Genomic DNA, 19383 nt, shown 5'->3' on the forward strand with positions numbered 1-19383 from the left:
ATGAAATATCAGGCAAAAAAAAAAGAAAAAAGTTTAAGTAAAATCTCACCATAAGAAGCGATAGAGCAATTAGATGAAAAGAAGCAGAAATTACAACCATTGGCCAAACGACTTAGAAGATACAAAAAAAGTGAAAATAGAAGGAAACAAAACCAAACATTCAACACAAACCAAAAGAAATTTTACCAGACAATAGATAACACACGCATTAAAATAGACAATCCACCAAACATGACAGACATGGAACACTTCTGGAGCAACATATGGTCAAACCCGGTACAACATAACATACATGCACTGTGGATATAAGTAGAAACAGACACACACATGATGATACCACAAATGCCTGAAGGGATAATTTTGCAACATGAAGTCACCCCAGCAATTAATCTTACACACAATTGGAAAGCCCTTGGAAAAGATAAAATAGCAAATTTCTGGCTAAAGAAGTTCACCTCAACACATTCACATCTAACTAAATAATTTAACAGTTACATTGCAGACCCATACCCAGTCCCTGATACACTTACACAAGGAATAACTCATCTGAAGCAGACACAGCAAGCCCAGCAAAATGTCGCCCCATAACATGCCTACAAACAATATACAAGATATTAACTTCAGTCATCACACAGAAATTAATGACGCATACAACACAGAACAAAATTGTAAATGAAGAACAAAAAGGCTGCTGCAAAGGAGAACGAGAATGTAAAGAGCAACTGATAATAGATGCAGAGGTGACATATCAAGCTAAAACTAAACAAAGGTCGCTACACTATGCATACATTGGTTACCAAAAAGCTTTTGATAGTGTATTCTCCTCATGGTTACTACAAATATTGGAAATATACAAAGTACATCCTAAATTGATACAGTTGCTAAACGTAGTAATGAAAAATTGGAAAAACCACATTTAATATCCAAACAAATTCAAATAATACCACATCACAGCCAATACAGATTAAGTGTGGCATATACCAAGAGGATCCATTAAGACCTTTCTGGTTCTGCCTTGCTCCAAACCCACTATCCAACATGCTAAATAATACAAATTACGGATATAATATTACTGGAACATACCAACACAAAATCACACATTTGCTATACATGGATGATCAAAAACTACTGACAGCAACAAATCAACAACTCAACCAATTACTAAAGATAACAGAAGTATTCAGCAATGATATAAATATGGCTTTTGGAACAGACAAATGTAAGAAAAATAGCATAGTCAAGGGAAAACACACTAAACAAGAAGATTACATATTGGATAACCACAGCGACTGCATAGAAGCGATGGAGAAAACAGATGCCTATAGGCATAGATAATACAAGACAATACAATGACAGCAAGAAACAAGTCAGAAGCTATAAATACTTATGCTATACCAATAGTGACCTACTCATTTGGAGTAGTGAAATGGAGTAACACAGACCTAGAAGCACTCAATACACTTACACGATCACAGTGCCACAAATATAGAATACATCACATACATTCAGCAACAGAAAGATTCACATTAAGCAGAAAGGAAGGAGGAAAGGGATTTATCGACATAAAAACCTACATTATGGACAGGTAGACAATTTAAGAAAATCTTTATAGAACGAGGAGAAACTAGCAAAATACACAAAGCAATCACTCATATAAATACATAGGTTACACCATTGAAATTTCTTAACCACTTTTACAACCATTCAGACCACATAACATCGACAGATACGAAGAAAGTAAATTGGAAAAAGAAAACACTACATGGCAAGCACCCGTATCGACTAACACAGCCACACATCGATCAAGACGCATCTAACACATGGTTAAGAAAAGGCAATATATACAGTGAGACAGAAGGATTAATGATTGCAATACAGGAGCAAACAATAAACACCAGACATTACATCAAGCATATTATTAAAGATCCCAGTACCACAACAGATAAATGCAGACTTTGCAAACAACAGATAGAAACAGTAGATCACATCACAAGCGGATGTGCAATACTAGCAAATACAGAATACCCTAGAAGACATGACAATGTAGCAAAAATAATACATCAACAGTTTGCCATACAATATAAACTAATAAAACAACACGTTCCCACATACAAGTATGCACCACAAAATGTACTGGAGAATGATGAATACAAATTATACTGGAACAGAACCATTATAACAGATAAAACAACACCACATAAAAAATCTGACATCATACTCGCCAATAAAAGAAGAAATTAACACAACTAATCGAAATGTCCATACCCAATACAGCAAATATTCAGAAGATAACAGGAGAAAAAAATTGAAAAATACATCCAACTGGCTGAGGAAGTCAAGGACATGTGGCATCAGGATAAAGTTTACACTATACCATTTATGCTATCAACTATAGGAGTCATACCACACAATATCCACCAGTACATCAACGCAATACAGCTACATCCAAACGTATATATATAACTACAGAAATCTGTAATTATTGATACATGTTCAATTACCCGAAAGTTCCTAAATGCAATTTAACATATACCGTACAGTTAAAATGAAGTCACGCTTGATCAAGTTCCGCGTCACTTTCCATTTTTAACGAGACATAACGTCTGAGAAAGGAAAGAAATAATAATAATAATAATTCCTCATCCTTTAATCGTTTTGTGCAATGATATGGACACATCACTTCTAATGAGTTATACAGCGGACAGAATGTCGATAAAAGAACAAATTGATGACTTAATTGTGTACCAAAACAATGAAAATCTAATGTTCTCTCTCTCACGCAAGCACACACACACACACACACACGCACACACACACACATACATTTACACACACACACACACACGCACACGCAAACAGCTAACATCAAATAGTTATTCATTCAAGTCAAAGAACTGTTATAGCTCTTCGAGAAACTCACGTATTGGGAACCAGATTGCTTGAAGCGATCAAAACGAAGAATCAGTATCAGTGTCTTTTCCTATTTGAAAGACTTGATAAAACGCACCGTGTATATTTTTCAACACTTCCTATGTTGTTAATTCATGGAATAAAGTCTAAGAGATGTTAGCTCTTCCTTAACTTTTCTGAAGTATGCTCATATTCGTTATCCACTGGGCAATGTGATGACAATTATTTTAGGTTTACGGAGGACACTTTTCAGACATTTCCTCTTGTTGCCTCCTGCTATCTACGGTACTTCTCTGCTGAAACTGTGATGGGGAGACACGCGACGCTATGCCAGCTGTGATTGCCTGCAGGTGCGCGTATCGACATGGGGCACCACAATAACTGGGTGCACAGGGCGTTGGACGAGACCATCGAGATGTCCGAGGCGGTCCAGCTGGCGGTCGACATGACCAACGAGGGCGACACGCTCATCGTGGTGACGGCCGACCACGCCCACACGATGAGTGTCAGCGGATACCCAGCGCGTGGCAACGACATCCTCGGTAAAGCTTCCATCACTGCCCGTGCCAATAAGCACTCACATGTGGCTTTCTATTTGTGTTTCTATCGGTTTATCTCATATGTTTCCAACTTCCTTACATCAATGACTGAAGTAGCAGTTTCAATTTCGTTTTAAAGTTTAGTACCTACAGAGCTTTGTTTGTGTTGTCGTTTTGGTCTCCAATCCAAAAACTAGCCTAATGCAGCTATCCACACTAATCTACCGTGTGCAAGCGTCTTCCTCTTAGCATGGCTACTGCAAACTACATCCCTCTGAACCTGCTTACTCTATTCAAGTCTCCCTCCACAATTAGTATCCCCATCCCCCTCCTAAACACTTTACTCAGTTATCCAGTCTGATTCATTAATGTCACACGATGTGTCCAATCAAATTGTGCCATAAAATTCTTTCTTCTCAAATTGGATTCAGTACTTCATTTCCGTTATCTGAACTGATTATTCATTACTCACAAGGGAACCTCCCCATCGCACCCCCGTCAGATTTAGTTATAAGTTGGTACAGTGGATAGGCCTTGAAAAACTGAACACAGGTCAATCGAGAAAACAGGAAGAAGTTGTGTGGAACTATGAAAAAAATAAGCAAAATATACACACTGAGTAGTCAATCTGCAAGATAGGCAACATCAAGGGTCATCTGAGCGCAGGAGCGCCGTGGTCCCGTGGTTAGCGTAAGCAGCCGCGGAACGAGAGGTCCTTGGTTCCAATCTCCCCTCGAGTGAAAAGTTTAATTTTTTATTTTCATACAATTATTATCTGTCCGTCCGTCCGTCTGATGCGAGGTAACTGCGCCGTATTATGGGGACGCTACACCTAAACGGAAAAAATTGAAAACGTTAAAAACATATGTTTTGTCAGGGCACAGGAAAAACTGTGCGACTGTGAAACTGTTGCACTCATTTGTTGCAGTTTATGTGACAAACTCTTATGTTTTCATCACTTTTTTGGGAGTGATTATCACATCCCAAGAAAATCTAAATCGGGCAAGGTAGAAGAATCTCTTTACTCATTCGCCAAGTGTACAAGTTAGGTGGGTCGACAACATATTCCTGTCATGTGACGCACATGCCGTCACCAATGTCGTATAGGATTTATCAGACGTATTTTCCTGTGGAGGAATCGATTGACCTATGACCTTGCGTTCAAATGTTCCCATTGGAGAGGCACGCCCTTTCGTCTACTAATCGCATGGTTTTGCGGTGCGGTCGCAAAACACACACACTAAACTTATTACAGTGAACAGAGACGTCAATGAACGAACGGACAGATCATAACTTTGCGAAGATAAAGAAAGTAAACTTTTCACTCGAGGTAAGACTTGAACCAAGGACTTCTCGTTCCGCAGTTGCTCACGCTAACCACCAGACCACGGCGATGTCGAGCTCACCCTCTCCTTGGTGTGGCCTATCTTAAAAATTTACTGCTTAGTTTGTAAATTTTGCTTATTTTTTCATAGTTCCACACAACTTCTTCCTGTTTTCTCTATTGATATGTGTTCAGTTTTTCAAGGCCTAGCCACTGTGACAACTTACAACTAAATTTGAGGGGGTGCGATGGGGAGGTTCCCTTGTTAGCTTCCTCCTATAGCACCTCATATGAAATGTACTGTTCTCCTCTTCTCTGAATTGTTAGTCATCCATGTTTCACTTCCCTATGAGGCTACATATTACACTTTAATTTTAGAAAATACTTCCTAACAATTGTATTATTATATATTACTGGACTCTCACTATAAAATGTCATGGTTGCAAGCTACTGACATGAATGGTTTACAGAATAATGGAGAAGCTGTGAGAAGTCTACCTTAATCAGTCACTTTAGTCTTTGGAGAAATGTGGGAACGCATCAGTCGACATTAATCCTACTACCAGAATAGGCTTTTCCAGCTCTATGGGGAGAAAATTATTTATACCGACAGACAGTGGAAGGTTACACGGGGCAACAAAAAAAATTTTCTCCAATGTCAAAATTATTTTTTAACAGCTCTTAGCAAAGTGCGCATAACCTGGAACGAATCAGCATGTGCTCGATCTGGAAACAGATAGTTATCCACTAAGAGCACAGTATTTGCAGTGGTAACTGAAACAGTGTCAAATGCATCAACGACTTCGTCCTCTACGCTGCTTCTACATGAAGCTACGTTCAGGTATGATGGGATCTTCAACATCCACAATTCGTTTGTTTTGTATGACGTTGATGCACATGCTATGTTTCCTCGGTCATTAGTTGCGGTTCTACTCGAATGTGTGGGCTGATGTTAATAGTCACACTTTAACTGATGCATATCTGCTACCTGTACCATTAAATGACAGGCATAAATGGAATTTTCTCGTCAGAGCACTGCTAGAGTTACTGGATGACGTACCATTCGCCACAAGACAATGCACGCGGTTCCTGCATGTCAAGGCACTGGCACATTTCAATCGTTAATTGTCAGCGCGGGTCCTGCACCGTGACCTATTCGTTTCACTGATTTGACCCCTCTGGACGAGAAACGTGCAACCTTGTTTACAAAACCCCTGTTGAACCAGAAGAGGATCTAATTGCCTAGATAGTGCCAGCAGCAGTAGGAATTAATGAAACTTCTCCAGTCTTTCACGGTGTTAGACGGAACATGACCCAACAACGTGACCTCCTTTTACAAGCCAGTGGAGGCATTTTTTAACTTCTCCTTTAACTGAAGGAACTTATACACTCCTGGAAATTGAAATAAGAACACCGTGAATTCATTGTCCCAGGAAGGGGAAACTTTATTGACACATTCCTGGGGTCAGATACATCACATGATCACACTGACAGAACCACAGGCACATAGACACAGGCAACAGAGCATGCACAATGTCGGCACTAGTACAGTGTATAACCACCTTTCGCAGCATTGCAGGTTGCTATTCTCCCATGGAGACGATCGTAGAGATGCTGGATGTAGTCCTGTGGAACGGCTTGCCATGCCATTTCCACCTGGCGCCTCAGTTGGACCAGCGTTCGTGCTGGACGTGCAGACCGCGTGAGACGACGCTTCATCCAGTCCCAAACATGCTCAATGGGGGACAGATCCGGAGATCTTGCTGGCCAGGGTAGTTGACTTACACCTTCTAGAGCACGTTGGGTGGCACGGGATACATGCGGACGTGCATTGTCCTGATGGAACAGCAAGTTCCCTTGCCGGTCTAGGAATGGTAGAACGATGGGTTCGATGACGGTTTGGATGTACCGTGCACTATTCAGTGTCCCCTCGACGATCACCAGTGGTGTACGGCCAGTGTAGGAGATCGCTCCCCACACCATGATGCCGGGTGTTGGCCCTGTGTGCCTCGGTAATATGCAGTCCTGATTGTGGCGCTCACCTGCACGGCGCCAAACACGCATACGACCATCATTGGCACCAAGGCAGAAGCGACTCTCATCGCTGAAGACGACACGTCTCCATTCGTCCCTCCATTCACGCCTGTCGCGACACCACTGGAGGCGGGCTGCACGATGTTGGGGCGTGAGCGGAAGACGGCCTAACGGTGTGCGGGACCGTAGCCCAGCTTCATGGAGACGGTTGCGAATGGTCCCCGCCGATACCCCAGGAGCAACAGTGTCCCTAATTTGCTGGGAAGTGGCGGTGCGGTCCCCTACGGCACTGCGTAGGATCCTACGGTCTTGGCGTGCATCCGTGCGTCGCTGCGGTCCGGTCCCAGGTCGACGGGCACGTGCACCTTCCGCCGACCACTGGCGACAACATCGATGTACTGTGGAGACCTCACGCCCCACGTGTTGAGCAATTCGGCGGTACGTCCACCCGGCCTCCCGCATGCCCACTATACGCCCTCGCTCAAAGTCCGTCAACTGCACATACGGTTCACGTCCACGCTGTCGCGGCATGCTACCAGTGTTGAAGACTGCGATGGAGCTCCGTATGCCACGGAAAACTGGCTGACACTGACGGCGGCGGTGCACAAATGCTGCGCAGGTAGCGCCATTCGACGGCCAACACCGCGGTTCCTGGTGTGTCCGCTGTGCCGTGCGTGTGATCATTGCTTGTACAGCCCTCTCGCAGTGTCCGGAGCAAGTATGGTGGGTCTGACACACCGGTGTCAATGTGTTCTTTTTTCCATTTCCAGGAGTGTATTTCATGGTGAACCTTCAGCTGTCCTTTATTTTGCACAATTCGCTTCGCTAGTAGTTTCGGTCTAATGGCCATTATGAAGCTTAAGCTGGCATGAACGACTGGAAAGTTATAGCATAATGAAATTTGCTCTTTTAAGCCCACCATAATAGTAAAAATTTTGTTTCGCTGGTGTGTGACTATCTGTCGTTGTGAACTTTCCTTATTCGAAAACTGTTGTGCACTGCTATTATTGCACATTTTTTGGTTTGTCTGTTTCAGTAATTTTAACCCTGTATAGAAGGAGTCACAAACGGTGACCGTCGAGTTCACGCTTCTTCTGCGCGCTTACGTCATGCATTATCTGACAGCCAGTGAGCATCCAGTGGTGCTTTAAGCACTCCGCTGCAGTAGCGTAGCCAAGGCGCGCTTTATGAGTGATCGTAGCGTCCTGTTCAGCGAATTTTTATTCCATTTGTTCAAAAATGTGTGTTAAATATTATGGGACTTAACTGCTAAGGTCATCGGTCCTTATTTCCATTTGTTACGAACAGTCATCGATGACGGTGGTGATAAGCGACAAATACTACACAAGCGTGCGAGAAACACAATTTGAAGAATACACAGGTTCTTCAAGCACAAACACGTGTCGCTGGGAACCGGCAACACTGCAGTCTTCGCCTGTGCCTCGACCTGTGGGAATCGCCATCGTTCTTGAATTGAACTATAGTACCTGCCCATCGGCAGTCAGGCAGCTGGGATGTGTATATACACGATACCGCTCTGGCTCTGCACCTGTGGGCAGGGATACCCAAGTGATACGGGCATGTGGAGACCACGTGTAATTGTCAATCTCAAGAGTAGCCTGTACTACCTTTGCCTCCCCATGAGCGAAGAAGGATAGGTTGACGAATGACAAACCTACGATTATGATATTTGTAGGTGAAGTGAAAGATATTGACAGTGTATGCTGCGCTACTCTCTTTGATATTCTGAAGGAAGTATCTATAAAATCCAGAGAGCGAAAAGGTTTTCATAATTTACACAAAATTAACCCCGTCATTCTAGGAGTCGGGGGACACGAAAGGAAAGCAGAAGTTAATATGGGCATGCGACAGCGTTGTAGCCTATCCCCGATGTTATTAATCTGTACAATTAGCATATTCTAATGACATTCACGAAGATATCTGGAAAGAGAATTGAAGTTCTGAGTATAGAAATTAAACCTTTCCTGATGAAATTATAATTCTGTCAGAATCGACAAGGGACTTGGAAGAGCAATCGAATGGAATAAACAGCGCGTTGAAAAGAGTCTTTTGACACAGAAATATGGATTCCATGAGAAGACTGGAGTTGGGATTACCTCAGATGATTAAATGATTTTATTTGTTACAACAGATTATGGAACTGCAATTGTTCAAAAAACTGTTGTGTAACCAATAAAAGATTGTGGATCAAACAATCGTCTTACGGTCCTCTTCATTTTTCAAAATTAACCTGCAAATCTGAAGATATAGAAAAGGTTTTGAGGGAAGCTTTCATGTTGACTGGGAACATGAAGAGAGGGGAACAACAGATAGCACAAACCGTAAAATTTCTCTGGATGTTATGTAACAAAAGATTAATTATGTTATAGACTATAGTTATACCCATAAATATCGGTTTGCATTTTGATCCGCATTTTCCTGTTGCAGGCATTGTGGATCTGGACGATAACAACATTACCCGCATGACTGTCAACTACGCAAACGGCCCAAGCTACGTAGAGGGCCGGAATATTACTGAGAAAGACAACACCAGTAAGTATCTACAGAAGGGTAGGAAGAAATGAGGCCTATTAGAACTACAGCCTCACAAATAAGGGAACATACAGAATATCTTGAATGCACAATGCCACATACATTATGAGGACGTATGCTGAAGTATACTCTTCTGTTATACGTCTAGTAACCCACATACCTAACCATCTATTTAGCGCACACAGGACCTGATTTACGTAAGTTACACTTGACAAGCCTTCAAATATTTTAGGAAACTGATACTTTTAAATATGATTTATTATATAGGTAAAGGACTCCCTTTCACCGTTATTGCTGTTGTTGTTGTTCTGGTCTTCAGTCCTGAGACTGGTCTGATGGAGCTCTCCATGCTACTCTATCCTGTGCAAGCTTCTTCATCTCCAAGAACATACTGCAGCCTACATCTTTCTGAATCTGTTTAGTGTATTCAACTTTTGGTCTACCTCTACGACTTTTACCCTCCACGCTGCCCTCCAATACTAAATTGGTGATTCCTTGATACATCAGAACATGTCCTAGCAAGAGATCCCTTCTTCTAGTCAAGTTGTGCCACAAACTCCTCTTCTCCCCAATCCTATTCAGTACCTCCTCGTTAGTTATGTGATCTACCCATCTAATCTTCAGCATTCTTCTGTAGCATCACATTTCGAAAGCTTCTATTCTCTTCTTGTCCAAACTATTTATCGTCCATGTTTCACTTTCATACATGGCTGCACTCCATACAAAGACTTTCAGAAACGACTTCCTGACACTTAAATCTATACTCGATGTTAACAAATTTCTCTTCTTCAGAAACGCTTTCCTTGCCATTGCCAGTCTACACTTTATATCCTCTCTACTTCGAAGATCATCAGTTATTTTGCTCCCCAAATAGCAAAACTCCTTTACTACTTTAAGTGTCTCATTTCCTAATCTAATTCCCTCAGCATCAGCCGACTTAATTCGACTGCATTCCGCTATCCTCCTTTTGCTTTTGTTGATGTTCATCTTATATCCTCCTTTCAAGACACTGGCCATTCCGTTCAAATGCTCTTCCAAGCCCTTTGCTGTCTCTGAAAGAATTACAATGTCATCGGCGAACCTCAACGTTTTTATTTCTTCTCCATGGACTTTGATACCTATTCCGAATTTATCTTTTGTTTCCTTTACTGCTTGCTCAATATACAGATTGAATAACATCGGGAAGAGGCTACAACCCTGTCTCACTCCCTTCCCAACCGCTGCTTCCCATTCACGCCCCTCGACTTTTATAACTGCCATCCGGTTTCTGTACAAATTGTAAATAGCCTTTCGCTCCCTGTATTTTACCCCTGCCACCTTTAGAATTTGAAAGAGAGTATTCCTTTCAACATTGTGAAAAGCCTTCTCTAAGTCTACAAATGCTAGAAATGTAGGTTTGCCTTTCCTTAATCTATTTTGTAAGATACCTCGTAGGGTCAGTATTGCCTCACGTGTTACAGTATTTTTACGGAATCCCAACTGACCTTCCCCGAGGTCGGCTTCTAGCAGTTTTTCCATTCGTCTGTAAAGAATTCGCGTTAGTATTTTGCAGCTGTCACTTATTAAACTGATAGTTCGGTAATTTTCACATCTGTCAACGCCTGATTTCTTTGGGATTGGAATTATTATATTCTTCTTGAAGTCTGAGGTTATTTCGCCTGTCTCATACATCTTGCTCACCAGATGGTAGAGTTTTGTCAGGACTGGCTCTCCCAAGGCTGTCAGTAGTTCTAATGGAATGTTGTCTACTCCCCGGGCCTTGTTTCGACTTAGGTCTTTCAGTGCTCTATCAAACTCTTCACGCAGTATCATATCTCCCATTTCATATTCATCTGCATCCTCTTCCATTTCTTCCACTTCTTTCACGATTATTAAAATGAAAATAAGTCGTTTGCAGAGGTTCTTGCTATTTTGATTTACACTTCAGTCTACATCAGCAAAATACATCGCTCTACCCAACCAGAGGACAACCACAGACGTTTTAAATAAAAAATTTCACCCACGCCGGATTTCATCTCACAGTATGGACTACTGCTCTCGGTACTCTTACGTCACTGTCCCTGTTCAGGTTAACTTCTCTACGCAACCTAAATATTTCCACACCTCTCCTCATTTTCGATAACTAACGTAGTTACTCCATTATGTCCACCTATTAATGTTAAGTTCTTGTTCTGCATTTGGGGCAATGGAACACTACAATACATCTGTCGTATTCCACGCATCAGGTGCAATGTGGTATCTGCAATACGGAAAGAAAACAAGGCTGTACATTTTATTTAAGTGCCATAAAACCAATTTACGTAATACTATGAAATGTTGTTGCATTACTTAGCTACTCTTACTTACGAAACAAACAAAATCATTAATTTTAAAGATTCCTGTGATGATATTCTTCAGCGGAGTCAGGGAACTGTCCAACAGAGTTTTTCTAGTACCTTCTTTCCTCCCCTTCAGCTCTGCCTTACTCTAGCCAATATTCTGCCTCCTCAGCCTGACTTCAATGTAGTTAATTTTCTTCTCTGGAATCGTAAACTTAAATTTTAAACCACAGGATTTTGTGAACAAAGCACTCACAACCGATGTGCATGGTGATACTGAAAATATGACTTTGCTTTATTATAAACCAGTTTAAAACCTTCACTCGTGTAATTTAATAAAAAATTTCTTTTCTTCACAAGGCATCTCAAATCTACGAGGCAATTTATGGAATCTTTATTTTACAACTTCCATCGAAATTAGAGTTCTCCTGAGACCTCAGGCAACCATTCGCCAACGCAGGTGGAGGGTTTTCGTATTTGTACAACCAAGTACTTAACATTCCCTGTTTTATAGTTCTAAATGTCTGTTAAACGACACTGAGACCGCAGAACGAAATACGGAAACTATCTTCAGTGAAGGAGACATGTCTATCCGAGAGCGTGTGTTTGTGTGTGTGTGTGTGTGTGGGGGGGGGGGTGTTTTTCGACGATTTATGGGCGATTAACTACAGGGTAATCAATGGAACCCAAGAATATAGCTAATACTAAGGAGCACAGTGAGTGACGTTTTAAATACTGATGTTCTAAAACGTCCAGTTGAAAGACGCACGCTAATCTCGTACTTCTTTGTTGAATCGCAAAAGGACTATATTGTTTGTCCTTTCTCATTCGTGAAGAATCTGGTCGTAGCAATGCCAAGAAAATTTGTTCTCTGGGACATGTTCTTTAATTTCCATTCCCTATATCGCTGTGTGTGATCACCAGCCTTTGGTCTGTGCATATAACAAACCGTGCACTAAATGTATGCTGTTACTCACCAGTGTGCTAGAGCAGGCTTCTTCTCTATCTTTCTGCAGGAAGATAGGGGGAGTTTCTATAGGGTTTCTCTGGACAATAGCAAGAAGGACCTTCTAAATAAACGAGTAGGCCATTCACCTGCACATGCCTGAGTGTCCTACGTGCCAAGTTCGGCGAATTCGTGGTGAAAGTTCAGCGGCGGAAGTGAGGCTTTCTTCCTATTTGAAACGCCAGACATGTCACTGGCTGACATATTTTGTTGTAGAAGACAGAACGTTTGAGAATTTTTTTGGTGGTTCTGGAAGATGATCGGGAAGGAGACCTATGCTTTCTCTCAGGCCCTAATTGTGTCAAAGCATCATGTTTTCGACGGCGGCTGCGGATTGGTCACTGAGATCTCTCCAAAATAAAGACTCTAAGGGTTGCGTTTGCTGAATGCTGTCAATGAGCATTTGGTAGGCTGTTGTGAAGGGAACTACGGAGGAAGTGGTCGTAAAGCAAAATTAATTCTCCGAGCTCGTGAATGTACATAAAGAACTAATTTCAAGTAGGGTCATGCAGGATATTGGACGCGGTATATCTTCAAGGCATCAGCGCTTTCAGGGGTAGGGAGTGTTCGTTGATACTCAAATTGGCTTTGCGTCTGAATATAACCTTTTCGATTCAAACTTAGTACGATGATTTCAGTGCGCAAAAGCATCCAATGTCCAATGGTGTGGGAAATCTTGGTTCACAGACGTTTATGCTTTTCTTGTGAATTGAGATTTTATCTAACGAAACTCTAGCCTTTCCACGCCAGTCGGGTTCTGTGTTCATTCTACATAACTTTCTAAACCTACAAGCCTCGTCGTAGCAATGCCAAGAAAATTTGTTCTCCGGGACATGTTCTTTAGTTTGCATTCCCTATATCGCTGTGTGTGATCACCAGCCTTGATCGGGAAGGAGGCCTATGCTTTCTCTCAGGCCCTAATTGTGTCAAAGCATCATGTTTTCCGACGGCGGCTGCGGATTGGTCACTGAGATCTCTCCAAAATAAAGGAATCGATCTGTTAATGGGTTACGATCCGTTTAGTACACAGAAGCGACCCCAACGCTAACCTTAATGCGAACTGTGTTTATTTTGCACATTGAATACGTAAGGGACGTTCCCAGGTAGAAACCGCAAATATGATATTCTTTAATTATTGTTTAACATTCGTCCTATGTTAATAAATCTCAGCTTTCCATTCGCTTTATTCTTTGCTAGATTGATTCATCTTGTTCGCTCCTACTGCAGCATTAGTGAGTGGTATCTGAGATCTGATAGGCTTGACACTGAGTATGAAACAAACATAGTCGTCACCATAAGGTTATACCAAGTTTGCCCGTTTCCCTTGTGCAGGATAAGTTTGGGCGTATCTCACTTTAATATGAGGGCTTAGATGGTTCATGAGTGACATAGAAGTCGGCATATCCATTGAACTTGTGGTGAACGAACGATCAAGCTCAAAAAGAAAGAACGTTTGGCGGCAGTAACATATAAGAAGCACGAAAGCGAGAAGTCATCCACTGGAGCAGTAAAATAAGTCCTCTACATTTCGGTTACACGATAAATCACACAAATCTAAAGTGCAAAACTCAACTAAACACTTCGTGATTAAAATTATGAATATCTTAATTTGGATCGATCTCACAGAAAGTGTTGTGGGGAAAGCAAAGCAAAGACTGCCATTAATTGGACAAATACTAAGAAAGTGCCACATGTCTACAATAGATACTGTTTACACCACGTTTGCCCACTCTTTTCTGGAGTACTGCTGTGCGATGCGCGGTCCGCATCAGACGGGACTGTCGGAGGACACTGAGAAAGTTCATAGAAGGGCAGCTCGTTTGTACACTCCTGGAAATGGAAAAAAGAACACATTGACACCGGTGTGTCAGACCCACCATACTTGCTCCGGACACTGCGAGAGGGCTGTACAAGCAATGATCACACGCACGGCACAGCGGACACACCAGGAACCGCGGTGTTGGCCGTCGAATGGCGCTAGCTGCGCAGCGTTTGTGCACCGCCGCCGTCAGTGATAGCCAGTTTGCCGTGGCATACGGAGCTCCATCGCAGTCTTTAACACTGGTAGCATGCCGCGACAGCGTGGACGTGAACCGTATGTGCAGTTGACGGACTTTGAGCGAGGGCGTATAGTGGGCATGCGGGAGGCCGGGTGGACGTACCGCCGAATTGCTCAACACGTGGGGCGTGAGGTCTCCACAGTACATCGATGTTGTCACCAGTGGTCGGTGGAAGGTGCACGTGCCCGTCGACCTGGGACCGGACCGCAGCGACGCACGGATGCACGCCAAGACCGTAGGATCCTACGCAGTGCCGTAGGGGACCGCACCGCCACTTCCCAGCAAATTAGGGACACTGTTGCTCCTGGGGTATCGGCGAGGACCATTCGCAACCGTCTCCATGAAGCTGGGCTACGGTCCCGCACACCGTTAGGCCGTCTTCCGCTCACGCCCCAACATCGTGCAGCCCGCCTCCAGTGGTGTCGCGAAAGGCGTGAATGGAGGGACGAATGGAGACGTGTCGTCTTCAGCGATGAGAGTCGCTTCTGCCTTGGTGCCAATGATGGTCGTATGCGTGTTTGGCGCCGTGCAGGTGAGCGCCACAATCAGGACTGCATACGACCGAGAAACACAGGGCCAACACCCGGCATCATGGTGTGGGGAGCGATCTCCTACACTGGTCGTACACCACTGGTGATCGTCGAGAGGACACTGAATAGTGCACGGTACATCCAAACCGTCATCGAACCCATCGTTCTACCATTCCTAGACCGGCAAGGGAACTTGCTGTTCCAACAGGACAATGCACGTCCGCATGTATCCCGTGCCACCCAACGTGCTCTAGAAGGTGTAAGTCAACTACCCTGGCCAGCAAGATCTCCGGATCTGTCCCCAATTGAGCATGTTTGGGACTGGATGAAGCGTCGTCTCACGCGGTCTGCACGTCCAGCACGAACGCTGGTCCAACTGAGGCGCCAGGTGGAAATGGCATGGCAAGCCGTTCCACAGGACTACATCCAGCATCTCTACGATCGTCTCCATGGGAGAATAGCAGCCTGCATTGCTGCGAAAGGTGGATATACACTGTACTAGTGCCGACATTGTGCATGCTCTGTTGCCTGTGTCTATGTGCCTGTGGTTCTGTCAGTATGATCATGTGATGTATCTGACCCCAGGAATGTGTCAATAAAGTTTCCCCTTCCTGGGACAATGAATTCACGGTGTCCTTATTTCAATTTCCAGGAGTGTATTATCGAGGAATAGAGGAGAGAGTGCCACGGACATGATACATGGGCTGGGGTTCCAATCATTGAACCAAAGGCGATTTTCGTTGCGGCTCGATCTTTTCATGAAATTTCAATCACCAACTGTCTTCTTTGATTGGAAAAATATTTCGTTCACGTCCACCTACATAGGGAGAAAGATCATCATAATAAGAGATCCGAGCTCGCATTGTGGGATTTAAGTGCTTCTTATTCCGCCATTATAGAGTGGAACGGTACAGAAATGGCTTGACTGTGGTTCCATGAACCCTCTGCCAGGACCTGAACTGTGAATTTGCAGAGGAACGGTGTGGATGTAGATGTAGATATCGATAGTGGAGAAATCAATATCATATCAATTTATACTACTGGGTACGAGCTTTCTGTTCACCAGAGTTCCTATTTTATGTGAAGTAGTGATCTGTTGCGGGCGATGCGTATTGTGGTCTCTGCTCGTCCGTTACGGATTCTCTTACGAAGTCATGAAATATCGGGGCTATGTATAGCTCATGGTAGAAGTTATATGTGTGTAAACTAGAGCTAACGAATTCCCGTCGTAATTATTCAAACTTTATATTGTGATTTCTGGATTATAATTGAAGATATAAGATGCGATCAGGAGTTTACGTTTGGGGATGTTGCTGCAGCGTATATGCAACCCATCGTGACTCCGATGAGGGTACATAAGCATCGACGTTTAGACAAAGGTCAATAAAATTCTTCTGGGCTGTTGACGGCATTGTCAGCGTATAAAATTGTCCGACCTTTCGGCCAGTAATGCAAGTGACATTCCCCAGGGTTGTGCTAAGCTCAGAGAAGGGGTTAATATGGCTCTCGAAAGGAAAAATTTTGATTCATCCTAATACTAATAAAGGACTACACTGGCTTATGTGAACCTAAACCTGTATTACAGTGCCCGTGTGGATATTTTCAGATTGGAAGATGAATAGTTTGTCGCTAAGGATAAAAAGTTTGTGGCACTGTTCACACTGGCAGGTAATTGTGCGGCTATATCGAGAGCCTGCAGTTGGAAACGAGTTTAATGGCATTTTTCCTGCTAACTATACCGAAATTCCATGATTGCCAACCGTTAACTGCACAATCGAGCGAGCATTACACCATGCAACACGCTCCAATACTTACCTCCCACTAAAAGGAACTTCATTTGAGTTAAAGAACAAGTAGGTACTCCTTACACCGACCCATTTTCATTATTAACAACTGATATTTAAGACATTTAATAGGTCCTCCCTCTTCTCTAAACCGATTTATTACGTTTCACGGTGTCCTTCTCATTCGCCTTAGCGGAAATACAGCACACACCAAGCCATGAAGACCAGTGTAAAGAACACTGAAAAGCTAGGCAATTTTTTTCGTGCACAGGATTAGTAACTGAAACTGTAAGATAAAAATTTTAATTGGCAGTTGTTGTTGTAAAATACACTAGTGGCGATTAAAATTGCTACACCACGAAGATGACGTGCTACAGACGCGAAATTTAATATACAGGAAGACGATGTTATGATATGCAAATGATTAGCTTTTCAAAGCATTCACACAAGGTTGGCGCCGGTGGCGACAGCTACAACGTGCTGACAAGAGGAAAGTTTACAACCGATTTCTCATACACAAAGAGCAGTTGACCGGCGTTGCCTGGTAAAACGTTGTTGTAATGCCTCGTGTAAGGAGGAGAAATGCGTACCTTGACGTTTCCGACTTTAATAAATGTCGGATTGTAGCCTATCGCGATTGCGGTTTATCGTATCGCGACATTGCAACTCGCATGGTCGAGATCCAATGACTGTTAGTAGCATATGGAATCGGTGGGTTCAGGAGGGCAATACGGAACGCCGTGCTGGATCCCAACGGCCTCGTATCACTAGCAATTGAGATGACAGGCATCTTATCCACATGGCTGTAACGGATTGTGCAGCCACGTCTCGATCCCTGAGTCAACAGATGGAGCCGTTTGCAAGACTACAACCATCTGCAGGAACAGTTCGAAGACGTTTGCAGCAGCATGGACTATCGGGTCGGAGACCATGGCTGCGGTTACCCTTGACGCTGCATCACAGACAGGAGGGCCTGCGATGGTGTACTCAACGACGAACCTGGGTGCACGAATGGCAAAACGTAATTTTTCGGATGAATCCAGGTTCTGTTTACAGCATCATGATGGTCGCATCCATGTTTGGCGACATCGCGGTGAACTCACATTGGAAGCGTGTATTCGTCATCGCCTGGGTGCACGAATGGCAAAACGTCATTTTTTCGGATGAATCCAGGTTTTGTTTACAGCATCATGATGGTCGCATCCGTGTATCACCCGGCGTGATGGTATGGGGTGCCATTGGTTACACTTCTCGGTCACCTCTTGTTCGTCGCTTCTTGTTCACACTGACGGCACTTTGAACAGGGGACGTTATATTTGAGATGTGTTACGACACGTTTCTCTACCCTTCATTCGATCCCTGCGAAACCCTACATTTCAGCAGGATAATGCACGACCGCATATTGCAGGTCCTGTACGGGCCTTTCTGGATGCAGAAAATGTTCGACTGCTGCCCTGGCCAGCACATTCTCCAGATCTCTCACCAACTGAAAACGTCTGGTCAATGGTGGCCGAGCAAGTGGCTCGTCACAATACGCCAGTTACTACTCTTGATGAACTGTGGTATCGTGTTGAAGCTGCATGGGCAGCTGTACCTGTACATGCCTTCCAAGCTCTGTTTGGCTCAATGCCCAGGCGTATCACGGCTGTTATTACGGCCAGAGGTGGTTGTTCTGGGTACTGATTTCTCAGGGCCTATACACCCAAATTGCGTGAAAATGTAATCACATGTCAGTTCTAGTATAATATATTTGTCCAATTAATACCCGGTTATCATCTGCATTTCTTCTTGGTGTAGCAATTGTAATGGCCAGTAGTGTACTTAGCAATAATCCTGTACAGTAAGGCGACATTCATTTAAGACTATTTTCGCTGAAACACGGGCAGCACCAGTGGAGCAGTCAGTAGTGAGGGTGTTTACGCTCTGCCCCGCCTCTGCCTGCAGGCGCTTCCGACTTCCAGCACCCTTCGGCGCAGCCGGTGTATTCCGAGACGCACGGAGGGGACGACGTGGCGGTGTTGGCGCGCGGGCCCTGGGGACACCTGTTCGTGGGCGTCCACGAGCAGAACTACATCCCGCACGCGATGGCGTACGCGCTCTGCGTCGGAGACGGACCCAAGGCCTGCGACAGCAGCGACTCTGCAGTCCATCGTGCCACCGTCTTCTCTGTTGTTGTCTCGGCTGTCGTCGCCTACCTGATCGGGAGACGCTAGGGAGAGGTATGCACTCTTACATCTAGGCGTATACCTAAAGTCTACAACTGAATTAAGAAATATACTTCGTGTGTCCTACGGTATCGTGCCGCAGGACAGCACAAGGTGGTTG

The 19383-nt window shown here is 43.8% G+C and overlaps 1 protein-coding gene across 1 annotated transcript in view; it reads left to right on the top strand.

Moving 5' to 3' along the window:
- Positions 1-19383, top strand: part of LOC126176063 (membrane-bound alkaline phosphatase-like) — a 160989-nt gene that overhangs the window by 122399 nt on the left and 19207 nt on the right. Inside the window, exons 8-10 of the mRNA XM_049923196.1 lie at positions 3261-3452; positions 9256-9360; positions 19003-19277. Of these exons, the coding sequence (XP_049779153.1) occupies positions 3261-3452; positions 9256-9360; positions 19003-19271 (566 nt within the window). The 3' untranslated portion in view covers positions 19272-19277. The remainder of the gene's footprint in view (positions 1-3260; positions 3453-9255; positions 9361-19002; positions 19278-19383) is intronic.

The sequence above is a fragment of the Schistocerca cancellata genome, chromosome 3 (assembly GCF_023864275.1).
Source record: "Schistocerca cancellata isolate TAMUIC-IGC-003103 chromosome 3, iqSchCanc2.1, whole genome shotgun sequence".
Taxonomy (NCBI): domain Eukaryota; kingdom Metazoa; phylum Arthropoda; class Insecta; order Orthoptera; family Acrididae; genus Schistocerca; species Schistocerca cancellata.